Source organism: Hippopotamus amphibius, chromosome 8 (assembly GCF_030028045.1).
Source record: "Hippopotamus amphibius kiboko isolate mHipAmp2 chromosome 8, mHipAmp2.hap2, whole genome shotgun sequence".
Classification (NCBI taxonomy): Eukaryota; Metazoa; Chordata; class Mammalia; order Artiodactyla; family Hippopotamidae; genus Hippopotamus; species Hippopotamus amphibius.
The window spans coordinates 32220372-32236741 of record NC_080193.1 but is presented as its reverse complement, the minus strand read 5'-3'; the positions used below and the strand labels follow the sequence as shown (position 1 = coordinate 32236741).

At 44.3% G+C, this 16370-nt stretch overlaps 1 protein-coding gene across 1 annotated transcript in view; it reads right to left on the bottom strand.

Moving 5' to 3' along the window:
* OCA2 (OCA2 melanosomal transmembrane protein) overlaps positions 1–16370 on the bottom strand; it is a 258996-nt gene that overhangs the window by 172121 nt on the left and 70505 nt on the right. Inside the window, exons 3-6 of the mRNA XM_057747088.1 lie at positions 8854–8952; positions 5161–5349; positions 2461–2518; positions 436–508 (exon numbers count right to left, since the gene is read on the bottom strand). Of these exons, the coding sequence (XP_057603071.1) occupies positions 436–508; positions 2461–2518; positions 5161–5349; positions 8854–8952 (419 nt within the window). The remainder of the gene's footprint in view (positions 1–435; positions 509–2460; positions 2519–5160; positions 5350–8853; positions 8953–16370) is intronic.

Genomic DNA, 16370 nt, shown 5'->3' with positions numbered 1-16370 from the left:
CCAGAGTATAAGAAACTAAGCAGTCATCAAACTCTGATGACACAGTCAAGGAAAGAACCAATGAACTTAAAGACGGGTCAAGAGGAACCACCCTCCAAGCCAAGACACAAGAGGGAGGGGGTGTGGGGGGGACAGAACAGAGTATCCCAGAGCCACAGGAAGCTAGGCCTTAACCAAAACGCACAGTTTGGCTGCTGTCACCCTTCCATGGGGAACCTCACCACCACCCCCCCATCGCAGTCTCACTAATGCCCCCTCCCCTTCAGTTCTGAAACCTCATCTTTCACCAAACATCCTGGAGGAACGAAGCACACATGGGGAGGAACAGTAATCACTTATGCTGCGACCTTGGGCAATAGTCATAATAGTTCTCAGGTGTCTTCACTTTGTGACTCAACCATGGGCGACTGTCCGTCTCAGTACAGGTTTGGATACAGTAGCTTTCCAGCGGTGACACAGCCAGCAACTGCCAGAATGTTCCTTGATCTGGATACAGGCTAAATAAAATCTGTAACAATCAAAAACATTTAATGATAGACTTGTCGTGTGAGAGCAATAGGATTTAAGGGACTTTGGTAAGAGCTGAAAATAGGGGTGTGATAATGGTGCCGTTTGATGTACCCAGAATTCACCAGCTTACTCTAAATAGTTTTTCTGAGATACTAAAAGATAAAATTCTGATCCATTATACTATTTTCTGCTACGATGGGCCTTGATTATTGATATTTGCCAATTTTAAGTATTAAATACCCAGTCATAAAATTAAATTGTCCGAGGAGAGTAAACGTAGTTTTCCCATACTGGAGAGCTGGGAATACAACCCCTGTGACGGTGGGAGCACACACTTGTGGAATCTGCAGAGTATCTTATACACTATCAAAAAGTAAATTAAAGTGATGATGAGTTAACAGATTACAGAAGTTCAAAACAAATTCCTCAAATTCTATTTTGGACTGTGTCCACAAATCACCAAAATCTCAATCACCAGAAGACAGCTGAAGACTAGACACAGAGCTCAGGTCAGCTCTCAGGGGTCACGGGAGACTTGGCCCACACATACCTCCTCCTTGGATACCACAGTACACCCACCCACCAGGCTGTGCTAAGCAGCTGGGCCTTCAGAACCACACAGTTGTGTGAATAGAAGTAGAGAGGCAAATTGGTAGCCAAAAAAGTAAACTCATGAAGTTTTCAGAGTTCAATATGATTGTTTTTTTCTTATGCTTAGATTTCCTTTCTCTAGGCCACTGCTCTCCTCCCTGTGGTTTATTAAAGAATTGCCTGTACTCGATTCAAGTCAGCCAGTATTGACTTATACACCCCTGCTGTCCAAGATGCAAGACTGTTCTCCATGTGTCACACTGAGAAGAGGAGACTTGTCCACGTGCAATCCTGCATACACACAGAGCCCCAGTCCCCATGCCCACACACAAAGATAATGAAGACATGTGTTCACAGCTATACAGGGTCACAGCCAGCATGGCTGTCACCACAGGCTGCCTGTGCAGAAGAGCCACAGCCACACCAGTTCTGCGGTCCATGGGGCACAGGTAGAGAAACTCCACTCACCCACCCCTTCCTTGCTCACAGTCTCATACCCTGTCACAGCAGCACATTCCAACCACCGGCTGGGAGTCTCCCAGAAATGGCCCACACAAACTCACCTATGCACACACACACAACCTCAAAATGGTCACAGACCACAGAAGACCCACGTGTCCCACAGAGGCACATGCACACACGCACACACACACACACAGCCAGGCACTTGGTACCTCACACCCATGTGCACACACACAGGTGGGGGGCCGCACGCTCACTCTTTCAGCAAATATATTTTGATTGCCTACGATGTGATCTTGGCTAGGGCCACATCAGGGCACAAACCACACAAATGCTATCAGTGAAACACGTGACCCCTCAGGTCAGAGGGAACACTCATGTCACCTGCAGCGCCCTGGCTCTGCAGCTCTCCCTGGGGATGTATGGGCCAGTAAAGTCACAGCAGCCTCCAGGGAAGGGACAAACACGGAACTTCACTCTCTCCCAAAAAGGGTGGTTCAGCTGGGCGCCATCCCAGAGGGGCACTGAGACATTCTTGGGGCACCCATGATTGCTAGACATGGCCCAACACAAATAAAGACTGTTTACTGCATCCGGTTGAAAAGAGAATTTGGCAAGCCACTTAAGGTGGGAATTGAGACCCTGGGGGCAAGCTAACTGCCTTCTACAGAGCAAAGCCAGGTCCTCAAGGCTTCCATCGTATGACTGGGGACAAAAGCAGAGGAGCACTGCTAAGGGTAGGCCTCCCTAGCCACCCCTAGGCTGCCATCCCACACACCCTCAGCATCTCCTCCAAAGAAATGTGTGAGCCACAGCTCAGGTGCCCTGCTACCCAGCCCGATGCAGCCGGGGGCTCTGCTGAGCAGACAGCAGAGCTCAGGGTTCCATGGTACTCACAGAGCACAGCACCACAAAGACAAATAAGCCCGTGACTTTCAGCCACTGCACACAGCACCTGCAAGAGAAAAGACAGGCCCCAGGTCACACTGACGGCAGTCCCGTTTGCATGTGTCCAGAACTGTCAAACCTCAGATGCCTGCTGAAGCCTTGGCTAATGTCCATCTCAAAGCATATGTGTGGCATGCTTTCCATAACATGGTATGAAGGAGGATAGTGCTGAGGACACCACTGACCTGTTACAAGCATGCAGCTTCATGAAAAGCAGACTGGTGGAGGTTACAGAGGAGGACAAAGTTAACCCTGAGTGTCTGAACACGGCTTCTTGCTGGAAATGCTAAAGTTCAGGATTTGAGCCTCTTCACTAGCCTTTTAAATGCTCTAGTTTCCTGGAAACAAGCTTTATCTCGGCTCTCAGATGCATATTCATCAATGATTTTCCCCTAAGTTTTCTGGAAGGTAGGAATATGGGTTTGATCATCAAATAAACTTTGACTGAGACATAACCAAACAATTCAAGAAAGAAATTGCAGTGCTATAACTGGTTGTACCTGCAGAGTCTTGTAAGAATTCCTTAGGAGATAATTTAACAGACAATCAGGCCCTCTGAGGACTCCTGACGGTGCCCTGGCCCAGGCATCACTACATACTTCTTAATTGTGGCCCTCAGGCCCTGGTGAATGTGGGCCTGGTAGCCATTCCAGGCTTACCTCTGCTCCTGTCACCTCCCCAGGGCCCACCAGATTCCATCACCTGAAGACACTGTCACTGCCCAGTGCTGGAGGGTGCTCTACCCTGGCCACTCCTTGAGGGCAGGCACTGGGGTATTTGTGCTCTGCCCCCTGCGAAAGGAAGGCTGGGACACAGCCTGCTTGACACATGTTTGTAGAATAAAGGACGAAAGTCTATATCAGGATATCTTTTTCAGAACCATTCTGATCCTGGTAAAACCTTGTTTTGCATTCTCTTAGATTTAATGAATTTGATGAATAATCATTTCATACTTCCAAATTATGATCAATAGCTCCTATTCAAATGGGAATTTAAAAAAATTCTTTTTAAAGCATGAAGCATTAATTGAACTATTCTAAATACCAATTTCTTTCTACATAACTGACATACAGCAGAGCTGACCATCCAAAATAATTTTTACAAGTTTCTTCAACAATCATGTTTAGTAGTTTCTAGACATGTTAAAAAGAATGGCACTAAGTCTTTCAGTTAAGTGGCAAGTTTGGGCAACTATTCTATGAGTAGATAAAACAACCACTGAATGTAAAGGCTTAAATGTGCTTGATTCTATTTTCCATGGTATGGGACATTTGAGGAAACTCACATCCTCTGAAGCTGTGAGCCAGCCAGCTGGAGAAGGGTGTAAACAATGTCAGGGCTTACCACCACGGTGACCTATGGGGCCAGGTCTCTGTTGACACACTTTCACATGATTCAAACAATTTTTACAGCAGATTAATGTGCGAATATTTGTCACACCTATGAGAAGAGCTAAGACCATCATGGTGAAGAAACTACAGGTGGCTGGGAGGCATGGTGGAAAAAGCCATCTCCATGGTCAAGCAGTGGTCGGGACCTGGGTCACATTCCTCCTCCCAGGCCTTTGCTCCTCTCACAACCTACATGACCTCAGCAAAATCCTTACCCTCTGTGAGGCACCTTCCTTCACCTACCTACCTACTGCCGGAAAGATCAATAAGACAACTGAGAGTGGGCCTCTCTGGGTAAAGACAGAGAGTGTATCTTTGGGATGCAGGTAGATACTCTTCGAATCAGCCCTTCAAACGCCTTCAGAAAAGACGATGCCCCTAACTCACGTTTGATACCTTCATGGTGTCTTCTCACCTATCCACCAGTTTTCGTATAGACCATCTCAGTGGAAGCCCACGTGAGGCTGTGGAGCGAGGGGAACGTCAAGTGACAAGGAGACAGCTGCACAGACATGTCTGTCCCTGCTGGTTCCTCAGCTACCTCGGAGCAGATATAGAAGGGGGGCCCAGTCCCCAAGCCTTATTCTGTCCTTGGGAAAGCCACTTTCAAACATGTGGCTCTCAATGGAACCCTCCCTTCAAGCAAATGCTCAAGCAAAAGCCCCAACAGACAAAGCAGAGAGAGAGCATTCCTGCTCCATCTGGGGCGGGTGGTCCTGCAGAAGGACCTCAGATCCCCCGCGCTGGTGCACCCTCTGCCCTCCTACGCATGCGCGGAGTACTCGGCCTCGCTCTGCCCCAAGCACCCTGTCGCCTCTAAAAACCCTCTTTTTCTTGCCTGTGCAGATCCCTTCTAATAACATGGTGCATCACTAACCACAAATGGTAATATCCGCTTCTAAAAGACCGCAGGGATTACTTCCACATGCAAACCCTCATGGGCATGAAGCCCCAGCCACAACAGAAAGTAGAGGAGCATAGGACATTGGTCATTTAGGTCTGTAACTGGGTTTTCTTATAGACTTAAAGGCTCCATGCTGGTTCGAACGCCGCCTTATCTGTCTTCCACGGCCTGGAGAAAAGGTAGATTACCTTCCAGGAAAGTGCCATCTAGCCTTCTTCCTCACCTCCACCCTGTCCTTGGGAAGGATGTCCCGAGGGCAAGACCCGCCCCCCATCCCCAGCCCAGTCCCAGGTGGACTGCGTGCGCTGTGCGACCATCACTCTGTGCCCGTGCTAGCACTCCACATCTTCCTACCTCAGCTTGGAAAGACGGAGCCTGATGTGCGCGCTATCCAGAAGCTCCCCCTTCTCTAAGGAGGTGGATCCTGAGGAACCTGCCAAGGCGCTGCTCAGCAGGGATCCTCCCTCCCACTCAGCTGAGCTGTTCTCCCACGATTCTTCAGCAGTGATGAACTCTGGGTGGCAAACGGGCATGCACCGTGAGCTGGAAATCGAGGCTTTGTGGTTATTTTCACGGAAATACTAGCATCTCCAAAACAATATTTCATCACAGTGGTGAGCGTGAAATGTGTAATCAATCCGTGTGTTTAAAAGGACCAGAGACATTGTAGTACTGACAAACTTAGTGGGAATGGGTCTTTCCTGACATCACAGACCCTTGACAGGAGGGAAATGTTCTGGGCTCACACAATCTTCAAAATAAATTGTAGACTTTAGAGAAACATCACCTTGTTCTGAGTTTGGAACTTTCCAGTAAAGTTTTTTCTGGCTCAGACCAGCTCCAGCTCATTTCAGTTTTTGCTTTCTCTTTCATTGTGCTGGAGTTCTCCATACCTGGTCCTGTTATACTCTTCCTGAAGCAGAGTGAGTAGTGTAAGCCTTTCCTCCTCTGTGCAGGGATCTTTCTGTAATGGAGCTGTAGGGGACATGGTCTATCTGGCTTTCCCACCAACATCTACATGAGCATGTGCAGGAGTGGGGAACATCAGTGCTGGACCAGAGGGGCCCAAAAACGGGACCTGTGTCTTGGAGGATGAATCAAGGGGGATCGTAAACTTTTATCAAAATTACATGTGGATACACCCATTTAATTTTGGTTGAATCCCTGGGCTTCTGAACAACTCATTCTGTACAGATTCTCAGCACACGACTCTAGGAAGACTGCACCACAGCCCAGAATTTTCCTGTATTACGGGGAGTACTTGTGGGATGGCAATGTTGACACAAGAGCCACAATCTATTACGTTATGCCTCTCAAGCAATGCTTTCCTTTTTTTTTTAATCTTCATTTAATTTTTTTTTAATTTTATTTATTTATTTATTATTTTGGGGGGTACACCAAGTTCAATCATCTGTTTTTTTTTTCTTTTTTAAAAATTTTTTTTAAATTTTTTTGGGGGTACACCAAGCTCAATCATCTGTTTTTATACACATATCCCTGTATTCCCAATGCTTTTCAAACCCAGTTAGCTAAACAAGGCATTGTGCTTCTCCTGAACTCTTATCACCGCTTTAGGACTGGTTCACAACAAGAAAAAAAGTCTTATTCATAAGAAGAAGCCCAAAGATGCAAATTAGGCTGTAGAAAACCAATATGTGACAAGATAACAAATGATGCTGACCCTGTGCACACTTTGAAAATGATCAGTAATCTTTGGGATAAGCAGATGCAAACTATTGTATAGAGAATGGATGAACAACAAGGTCCCATTGCATAGCACAGGGAACTATATTCACTATCCTGTGATAAACCATAGTGGAAAAGAATATGAAAAAGAATGTGTACATATGTATAACTGAATCATTTTGCTGTACAGCAGAAACTAACACAACATTGTAAATCAACTATAATTTTAAAAAAAATTTAAAAGCCAAATAATAATAATAATCAGTAATCTTGTCCAAGAATTTTGTGACTGGGAAATGTCACTGATGTGTGAGGAATAATATCACAAACCCCCTCAACTGATGAACAAACACAACTGTAACTAAAATTGGAACCAAGGAAACTTTTTAAGTAGAAAGAGGAAAGCTTGTGTCAGTGTTTCTGGACTAGTGCATTGCAATAGAACTTCCCATGGTGATGGAAATATTCTCTGCATGTCCAATATGGTAGCTACATGTGCTCACTGGCCACTTGAAATGTGTAACTGGAGAAGTGAATTTTTAATTTGATTGAATTTTAACTAAGTTGACTTTGAATAACCATGTGTGACATGTGGCCACCATGCTGGTCAGTATAAGTATGGGGCATATTTTGACTCTTGTATCATTAGCTGCACATTCCTGCCCTCAACATCTTGAAAAGGACACACTAACTTCTGAAAATATGTACATTAATGGATGTTATCCTATTAAGCCATTTGATCAAATTAAAATTGCAACAAAATTAAGTTGGCAAAAAGTAAAGCATCAAAAAGACCTTGCCACCACTAATACTTCAGTGAGCTTCATGCAGAACGATGAAAGGAAAACATTATGTAAGCAAACCTGCCTCATGTTCTGCTCCTCTGAAGTGATTTTTTGATGTGAGGCACAGTTCAGCATCCCAGGGCCAATCTCTGTGTTTCACAAGCCAGAATAAATGTTTTCATGTTATTGGTTTTCCAGAGAATCATGAGTTGTAAAATGTCTCAGGCCTTCATAGTTTACCAAGTAATTCAACAGAAAGCATTAAAGGGAATAGATTGTGCAGTGTTTGTTTGCAAAGCTGCTAGTTAGAAGAGATGGAAGAGAGTTGCTCCCCCTGGTGGCAGAGGCCTTGCTGGGCGCTGGGTTGCCAGGCATAACCACAGATAACACAAGAGCAAGTTCCAAAGTCGACGTGAATTATGTGTTTAAGAGCAAAGAAGAAGCATTGACTCTTGAAGGAGTTGTGGAGGAACCAAGGTTTCACAAAGGAGGTGACATTTGAGCCCCCTTAAACTTCAGTGGGACTGGCCTAGAGAGCCAGAGAGGAGAGGAGGTCCCTCTAGTAAAATGGGCTCAATGAGACAAGGGAAACACAGCTTGTCATCAGGAGTCTCTGGAGGAAGCCAGAATGGCTCTGCATTGGAGGGGTGAAGAAATTAAGACCCTCCACCCTGTCCAAATCCTGTGAACTTGAGTCTTTGGACGGTGAGACCAGGAACCCACGTGGCATAGGAGCACCCCAAAATTCCGATGCACCCTGAAGTGTGAAGGACCCCCCAACAGTTACAGACAGGGCTAGAGAGAGGGTGGACGGCTCCTCAGAGGCTGTGGGAGGGAGGCCGAGTGCAAGGGTCAGTGGGCAGGAAAGGAAGCTCCATGACAGTGTCACCACGTTTGTAATGTGTGGGTAGTCGGGGGACACCAAACGGGTGGCTCAAGCTTCTGGAAGTTTGTCTGCAGAAGAAAGAAGAGAGGAGGAGGGAGGCCTGAGCCGGGGCCCTTCACCCTAATGGAGAGAGTCTGTAACTCATCCTGCAGATCAGCTCTGCTCATAGGTTCTGGAACCACTCAGGTTTATCCCCAAAAGGAACTTCAGACTTACAGGAAGTAGAGTTTTCTTTTAAATCATACATTTTTCAACTTCATAACTACTGACGTTGCTTGTCGTTGGGAGGTACCCTGTGCAACTCAGGATGTTAGCAGCAGCCCTGTCCTCTACCCTAAATGCCAGCAGGACCCCTCCGCCACTTGTGACAACAAAAAATGTCCCCTGACATTGCCAACCTCAAGCCGGTTGAGAAGCCGTGGCCTGGCAAGATGGCCTGTCCCAGCTGCGAGCATGTGTGATTGTGTCCATGTGCTAGTCAGTCACTGCAGGCTTATGCTCAAGCTCACTTGGAAATTCATAAGGCACAGAATACAACCACTGGAATCACAAACACACACTGAATTGACAAGGATCTAGCAGAGACCAAACATGTCAGGTAAAAATTCATATCTCAGGAAGAAATTCTCCAGTATAAGTATAATGCTCAGAGATTTCTTAATTTTGTAGGAAAGAAAGAAAAAACCTCACCGTTTCTCTTGTGAGAAATTCCTCAGCAAAGGCGTGTTTTCTGAAAAGCAGGGGTCTTTAGACCTGGAGCTGAAGAACTGGGGGAACGGAAGGTGAGACCTGAAAGACACAGTGAAGGAAAGGGGTCACCAACGCAAAGTGATGGCTGTGCTCACTGGGGTTGCAGCTAGAGTCCAGAATATGCCCCAAAAGTCAGTGGTAAATTTCACACGTTACATCTCAGCTGTAAAAAGCTGGAGTTTTAGGAAAGAAAATTAGAAACAACTCTCCTCCCCAGCCTAAACCAGATTGGAAATGCAAAGCACAAACTAGGTGCTTTGGGATGGATACTTTTAGGCCCACTTTAGCATTAATATAGATTCCAGCCATCTTTGCCATCCCACACAGAGTTTCCTCAAGAAAAACATTCAGAATCTGATGGGCCCGTTTATACTCAGAAAATTCTATTTCCTAAGATCACGATATTTAAATATCACACACTTAAAATATCCTAATAGCTTCCCTTGAGAGATCAAACAGCAGAAGTCAGGCTGATGGAGTCACATTGAAATGGAAACCAGGATAGCAGGGAGGGGGCTCTCAGTGGAACAGAAGCCACAGCTGGAGAAAAGCAAACATTCACACTGCATGGGCCCCCTGTCTGCTGTGCTTTGGGCTGTCCATAAACTTATGGTCCCAGTCAGAAGCTTTTTAAAAGGGAAATAACGACAGAGGCACAACAGAGTCCCCCACCCCCGCATATATGGTCAACTTCATTAAAGGACATGAGATGTTTAAAAGCAACCAGCTTTTCATGAAAAGCTGTGGAAATCATTTTCATTCCTAATTGTTGGGAATAACGTCCTTTTATATGCTAGTGCATTGCCCTTCCTAAAGGGGTCCAGGCCACGTGGACACACTGACACACTGACCTTGGGAAACAATAGTACTTCAGATAACAAATGCAGAGCAAAGCAAGGAAACTATTTCCACCCACTTTCTCTTTCTCGTTCAAGCATGCACCTGTGACACAAACAGTAAGACTGGTCTCATGGGTGAGTGAAACCCTAACCTGTATCTGACAGCACCCATCATGTCACACTGAAGTCAGGAAAGGAGTCTGGAGTCAGCAAGAGTCCTCTGGGCACCACCTCAGGGCAGCCCTGAGCACTTCCAGCGGGGAACACAGATGACCGAGGACTCCAGGGGCTTTAACAGCCAGTGGAGGAGAGTGTGGCAGGGAACGAGGTGTAGATACCTTGACTAGCACAGATTAGAGTGGAGAGATGGAAGATGAAGTCTGCCTGAGGGATTCCATAGTTAATGTACTTTCTTTTAGTTGTTCAAACTGGCTTAAACAATTAGTTGGGCTTTTTAAATGTTCACCTCTCATAACTGTAAATCCAGAAGGACCTCAGGTACATTTAGCTAAATGTCCCTATGAGTCAACTAATATCTGAGTGTTTTTCTGTCACTGTCTGGGTTGGTTTGTTACACAGCATTTCTGTGAGAGGTGACTGTTACAGTGACCTCAGTCATATTATTTAACCACCCTGAGCTTCAATTTTCTCAGCTGTGTAATGTAGATTAAAGGAAAAAACTCAGCTTTGTTGCATTAAATAAGGAGATATAAATGGAAAGCATAAAGACAGAGTTTGGCTATTGATTCAATGATTTCCATTATACTGTGAGCCCCTTATGAATGGCTGCCATGTTATTTCCATCTTGTTTTATCTGGTACCTTAAGTGGTACCCAGGTCAATGCAGATTCTTAATAAATACTTAACAATGAATGAGTTAAATACCAGCAATCATAACTTATTTGCATAAGATTGGCTTTTTGACTCAAAAAAAGAAAAAGAAAACAGTTTTCTAATCCAATAAACCAATGATGTGCAATCACCACTGGCCCCTTGAAGAGGAGAGAGTGCTCAAGAGACCAGAGGTGCTATTGTTCCTCAGAAAGCACAACCTGCCTGTTGCCCTAAAGCAGGAAAATTAGAAATGGGGAAAGTCAATAGTACATTTTATTTTCTCTTAGGTGGCCACATGGGGCTGATTTCATTATTTAACATTTGTGCTATACTTTGTGTACACAGTTAACAGCAAAAATACTTTGTACACAGAGTATTTTATAATCATGGTTAAGTGGTTTCTAAGCTTTTTTATATTTAGTTATGTCTCTAAAGAGCCAAAAGTAAAATGAATTTCACTAGGAAATTTCCCAGAGACTTCAGGGCATTCCAAATTTAAACTTAATTTGACACTGTCCAGATATTATTTCTCGTCATTCCAAGTCCATTGCCTTCTGCAAAGAGGAGAAACAGAGAGGCCTGCACAGGATCCCTGACCCGCCAACCTGGAGGACAGACAACTCACAAGCTGCACATAAGGAACATCCAGGATTGCCCAAGAAACATATATCCCAGAGCCTGGAAATAAAAATGTCAGTCCACAGAACTGAAAGCCTCAAATTTTCTTTCTGACTTAAGATTAAAAAAAAATTGATAAGATCTACATTATTCCTGACCTTTTAGTCCTTCTGAAAAAAAGAAATCACATCAATAATTCTCTAACCTCACATCTAAGCCAGGGTGCTTTCAAAATTCACAAATTTCAACAATATGTATTTTCCCCCATGTCTTAACAACTCTGTATAAATACATTTGCAAAATTCATATGTGCTTTTAAATTTCTAAGGGGGCTATATTTATTTTTAATAACTTGGAAACTATATAAGAGTATATCAAATAAAATAACAACTGTGTATAATTCTATAATTCACAGACACTGGCTATTAACATTTAAAGAACTTCCCTTCAGTCTTTTTTTGCTACATACAAATGAATATTTTTTTATTTATTTAAATATTTATTTATTTTTGGCTGTGTTGAGTCTTTGTTGCTGCACACGGGCTTTCTCTAGCTATGGCGAGTAGCCCCTACTCTTCCTTCTGGTGGGCAAGCTTCTCATTAAGGTAGCTTCACCTGTTGCGGAGCACAGGCTCTAGGCAGGCAGGCTTCAGTAGTTGTGGCATGCGGGCTCAGTAGTTGTGGCACATAGGCTCAGCTGCTCAGCGGATTGTGGGATCTTTCCCAGACCAGGGCTTGAACCTGTGTCCCCTGCACTGACAGGCAGATTCTTAACCACTGCACCACCAAGGAAGTCCCCAAGTGAATATTTTTAAGTCAGGCTCAAATATATGTGTATATAGACCTACACTTACATGTATAAATGGCTCTGTCCTCGACTGTTTAGCTTAACCACATCATTAGCATCTCCTGTGTTATTAAATACCCTCTACAGTGTAATTTTAATGTCAGCATCACATTATGTGGATCACCACATTAAATTTGACCATCCAAACATTATTGGAAATTTAAGGAATTTCTAGGTTTTTACAAAAATAAGTAACAAAATTTGTAAGATTCCTGGTAGATAAGTCTGTGTATGTGTCTGGTATCTCCTTAGGATGGATTCCTAGAAATGGAGTCAATGGGTCAAGAGGTGTCTCAGTGCCTACAGTCCACAGAGAGCCTGCCTCCATTATTGTGCTTTCCAGCAAGGAGAAGGAACAAATTCCTGTCCCTGCAGTCCTGAGTATTAGCCACATTTTAGATGCTCAAGCAGTAAATTGTAAACAGCCAGAACAGATTCAGGTCCACCACTGTCAAGAAACTCCACTGCCGTGATTATTAAAAAGACCCATTTTTACCAACCTGAAATAGGGATACAGCATGTTGGCCACACCTCCCAGCCCTCCTGTGTCAATAGTTTCCTTAGCTCCAGATGTCCTAGTTCTTTCTAGATCCAAACACTTGATGGTCCCATGATGCTTATGTCCTTTTATTGAAGAAAAATGATCTAAGAATGCTGAAAATATCAAGTACCTAGTGTATTAACATTTCTGAAAGGATTTACGTTTCTAAAGACCAGAGATGAGTCAATGATTATTGCAAAGGACACCCTGTGGAGGTAGTGATTTGCATATCAGTGGTGGAGGAAGAGGTTTGTTCACAGTCTTTCTTGAGCCCTACATAGGGCTCCGTCAATGCAGACACAGCTTTGCTTGGCAGGGGGCCCAGAGCCAGTAGCAATGAGTGCAAAGTGCTGTCACTGCCTTTCTCTATCTATCTGACTATCATTTGTGGCCTGTCTTCATACTGGCTTCACTGGCCCAGCCTACCTTTTCAGAAGGAAAACAAGCAAAGTAGCAGGCAGAGGAAAAGTTGGGTTTGCCCCAAATGTGATCACACAGAAAACAGCATAGTGTGTGGTCCATTGACAGAAAGCAGATCTGAGAAAGGAAACTGAGCAGGGAAGCTGCCACTCACTCATGTGCAAGTTTGCAGAAGGCTTGAGAGGTGACTAATTCCTCATCTGAAAGTCGTTCATTTTTCTGTACAACAGAGCCAGTGTTTTCAGTTTAATTAAGCACAGAAGGAGAGCCCACAGCCCGGGCTGCTCAGAGGTTGCATTTGTATTTAGTTGTCAGTGAAGAAGCAGAAAACTTGAGCACAGCTTCCTGCTTCTTCAGCCTAACACCTCCACCACGAGGACTAGTAAAACCAGAAGGCCACAGGTTGATCCCTTTAGTGTCCACATCTCTGAGTTTGGGTGTAAATACACAAAGAGAAGGATGCTGTAATGTGAACAATGGCTGGTGTGAATGTCTGTACAGGCTGTGACCCACAACTTCCTGGTGAGCAGCATATGCATTGAGGACACACTTGGGATCTCTCCCCTGTGCCACTGATTCCTCATTGTGGACCCTGGGCAAGCCACTGGACTGCACATGTCCCCATATGCTCAGCTATAGGGGAGAAGAGCAACAGTGGCTACTTTACAGAGTAATTGAGAAAATTAAATGAGGCACAGTAGCCCTGTCTGACCCCAGAGCCTGTTGCAGTGTCTGGGGCAGAGCTGGTTTAGATTCCAGTGCTCCCAACCATACCATGAGACCCCACCATAAAACACCCAAGGTTTTCCATGTGTTTAGCCTGCATCTGTACCCAGTACTTCCCCTCACTGGATACAGAGCACATACCTTCTACCCTCCCACTCTATGAGTTTTGTTGAGCACCTGTTCAGAGTAGAAATGCTCTCCCTCTGAATGTCACTTTCACAGGTCTTGTCTTCTCATGAAGGAGTGTACCACCACAGGCATGGAGCAGAGTCATCTCTTCTACTACCCACCTCTAGAAGTGAGAGGCATGGTGTCTGAGACACATCAGGTATGGGTTATGGCCGTGGGCTCCCTAGTAACAATGACTCTTATGATGAGCTTGATAACCAAATGAAACTAAGGTATCCACTTTTATGAGGGAGGACAAAGTATGCTTTTAAATTTTCCTTTATACGGAGATGGTTCAAGATGGTAGAGTAGGAGGACGTGCGCTCACTCCCTCTTGCAAGAGCACCAGAATTACAACTAACTGCCAAACAATTATCAACAGAAAGACACTGGAACTCACCAAAAAAGACACACCACATCCAGAGACAAAGGAGAAGCCAAAATGAGATGGTAGGAGGGGTGCAATCATGTTAAAATCAAATCTCATAAATGTTGGGTGGGTGACTCACAAAATGGGGAATAGTTATACCACAGAAGTCCACCCACTAAAGTGAGGGTTCTGAGCCCCATGTCAGACTTCCCAACCTGGGGGTCTGGCAACGGGAGGAGGAATCCCAAGAGAATCAGGCTTTGAAAGCGAGTGAAATTTGTTTGCAAGACCTCCACAGAACTGTGGGAAACAGAGACTCCATTCTTGGAAGGCACACAAAAAATAGTGTGTGCACCAGAACCCAGGTGGAAGGAGCAGTGTTCCCATAGGAGACTGAACCAGACCTACCTGCTTGTGTTGGAGGGTTGCCTGCAGAGGTGGGGAGCAGCTGTGGATCACTGAGGGACCAGGGAAACTCGTGGAAGGGGTTCTAGGAAGTGCTCATTGGCATGAGCCCTCCCAGAGTTGCCATTAGACCCACCAAAGAGGCTGTAAGCCCCAGTGCTGGGTAGTATCAGGCCAAGCAATGAACAAGGTGGGAACACAGACCCACCCATTGGCAGACAAGAAGATTAAAGTTTTACTGAGCTCTGCCCACCAAATTGGATTAAAGTTTGACTAAGCTCTGCCCACCCAGGCTTGCCCAACATCAGTGCCTCCCATCAGGAAGCACCCACGAGCCTCCTAGATAGCTTCCTCCACAAGAGGGCAAACAGCAGTAACAAGTAGTATCAGCAGTATTTAGTTCTGCGGAACTGAAAACCACAGGCACAGAAAGACAGAGAAAATGAAAAGGCAGAGAATTTTGTACCAGATGAAGGGACAAGATAAAAGCCCAGAAAAAGAACTAAATGAAGAGGAGATAGGCACCCTTCCAGAAAAAGAATTCAGAATAATGATGGCCAAGATGATCCAGGACTTTGGAAAAACACTGGATGCAAAGATCAAAAAGTTGCAAGAAAAATTTACCAAAGACCTAGAAGAATTAAAGAACAAACAAAGAGAGATATGTAACACAATAACTGAAATGAAAAATACACTAGAAGGAACCAATAGCAGATTAACTGAGGCAGAAGGGTGAATAAGTGACCTGGAAGACAGAATGGTGAAAATCACTGATGCAGAAAAGAATAAAGAAAAAAGAATGAAAAGAACTGAAGACAGCCTAAGAGACTTCTGGGACAACATTAAACGCACCAACATTTGCATTATAGGGGTCCCAGAAGGAGAAGAGAGAGAGAAAGGACCACAGAAAATACTGGAATAATTATAGTTGAAAACTTCCCTAACATGGGAAAGGAAATAACCACCCAAATCCAGGAAGCACAGAGAGTCCCAGGCAGGATAAACCCAAGGAGAAACACGCCAAGACACATAGTAGTCAAACTGACAAAAATTAAAGACAGAGAAAAGTTATTGAAAACAACAAGGGAAAAATGAAAAAATAACATACAAGGGAACTCCCATAAGATTAGCAGTTGATTTCTCAGCAGAAATTCTGCAAGCCAGAAGGGAGTGGCGTGATATATTTAAAGTGATGAAAGGGAAGAAGCTGCAACCAAGAATACTCTACCCAGCAAGGATCTCATTCAGATTCAATGGAGAAATCAAAAGCTTTATAGAAAAGCAACAGCTAAGAGAATTCAGCACCAACAAACCAGCCCTACAACAAATGCTAAAGCAACTTCTCTAAGTGGGAAACATAAGAGAAGAAAAGGACCTACAAAAAAAAATAAAATAATTAAGAAAATGGTAATAGGAATATACATATCAATAATTACCTTGAATATAAATGAACTACATGATCCAACCAAGAGACACAGACTGGCTGAATGGATACAAAACCAAGACCCATATACATGCTGTCTACAAGAGACCCACTTCAGACCTAGGGACACATACAGACTGAAAGTGAGGGGATGGAAAAAGATATTCCATGCAAATGGAAATCAAAAGAAAGCTGGAGTAGCAATATTCATATCAGATAAAATAGATGTTAAAATAAAATATGTTATAAGAGGCCAGAAAGGACAC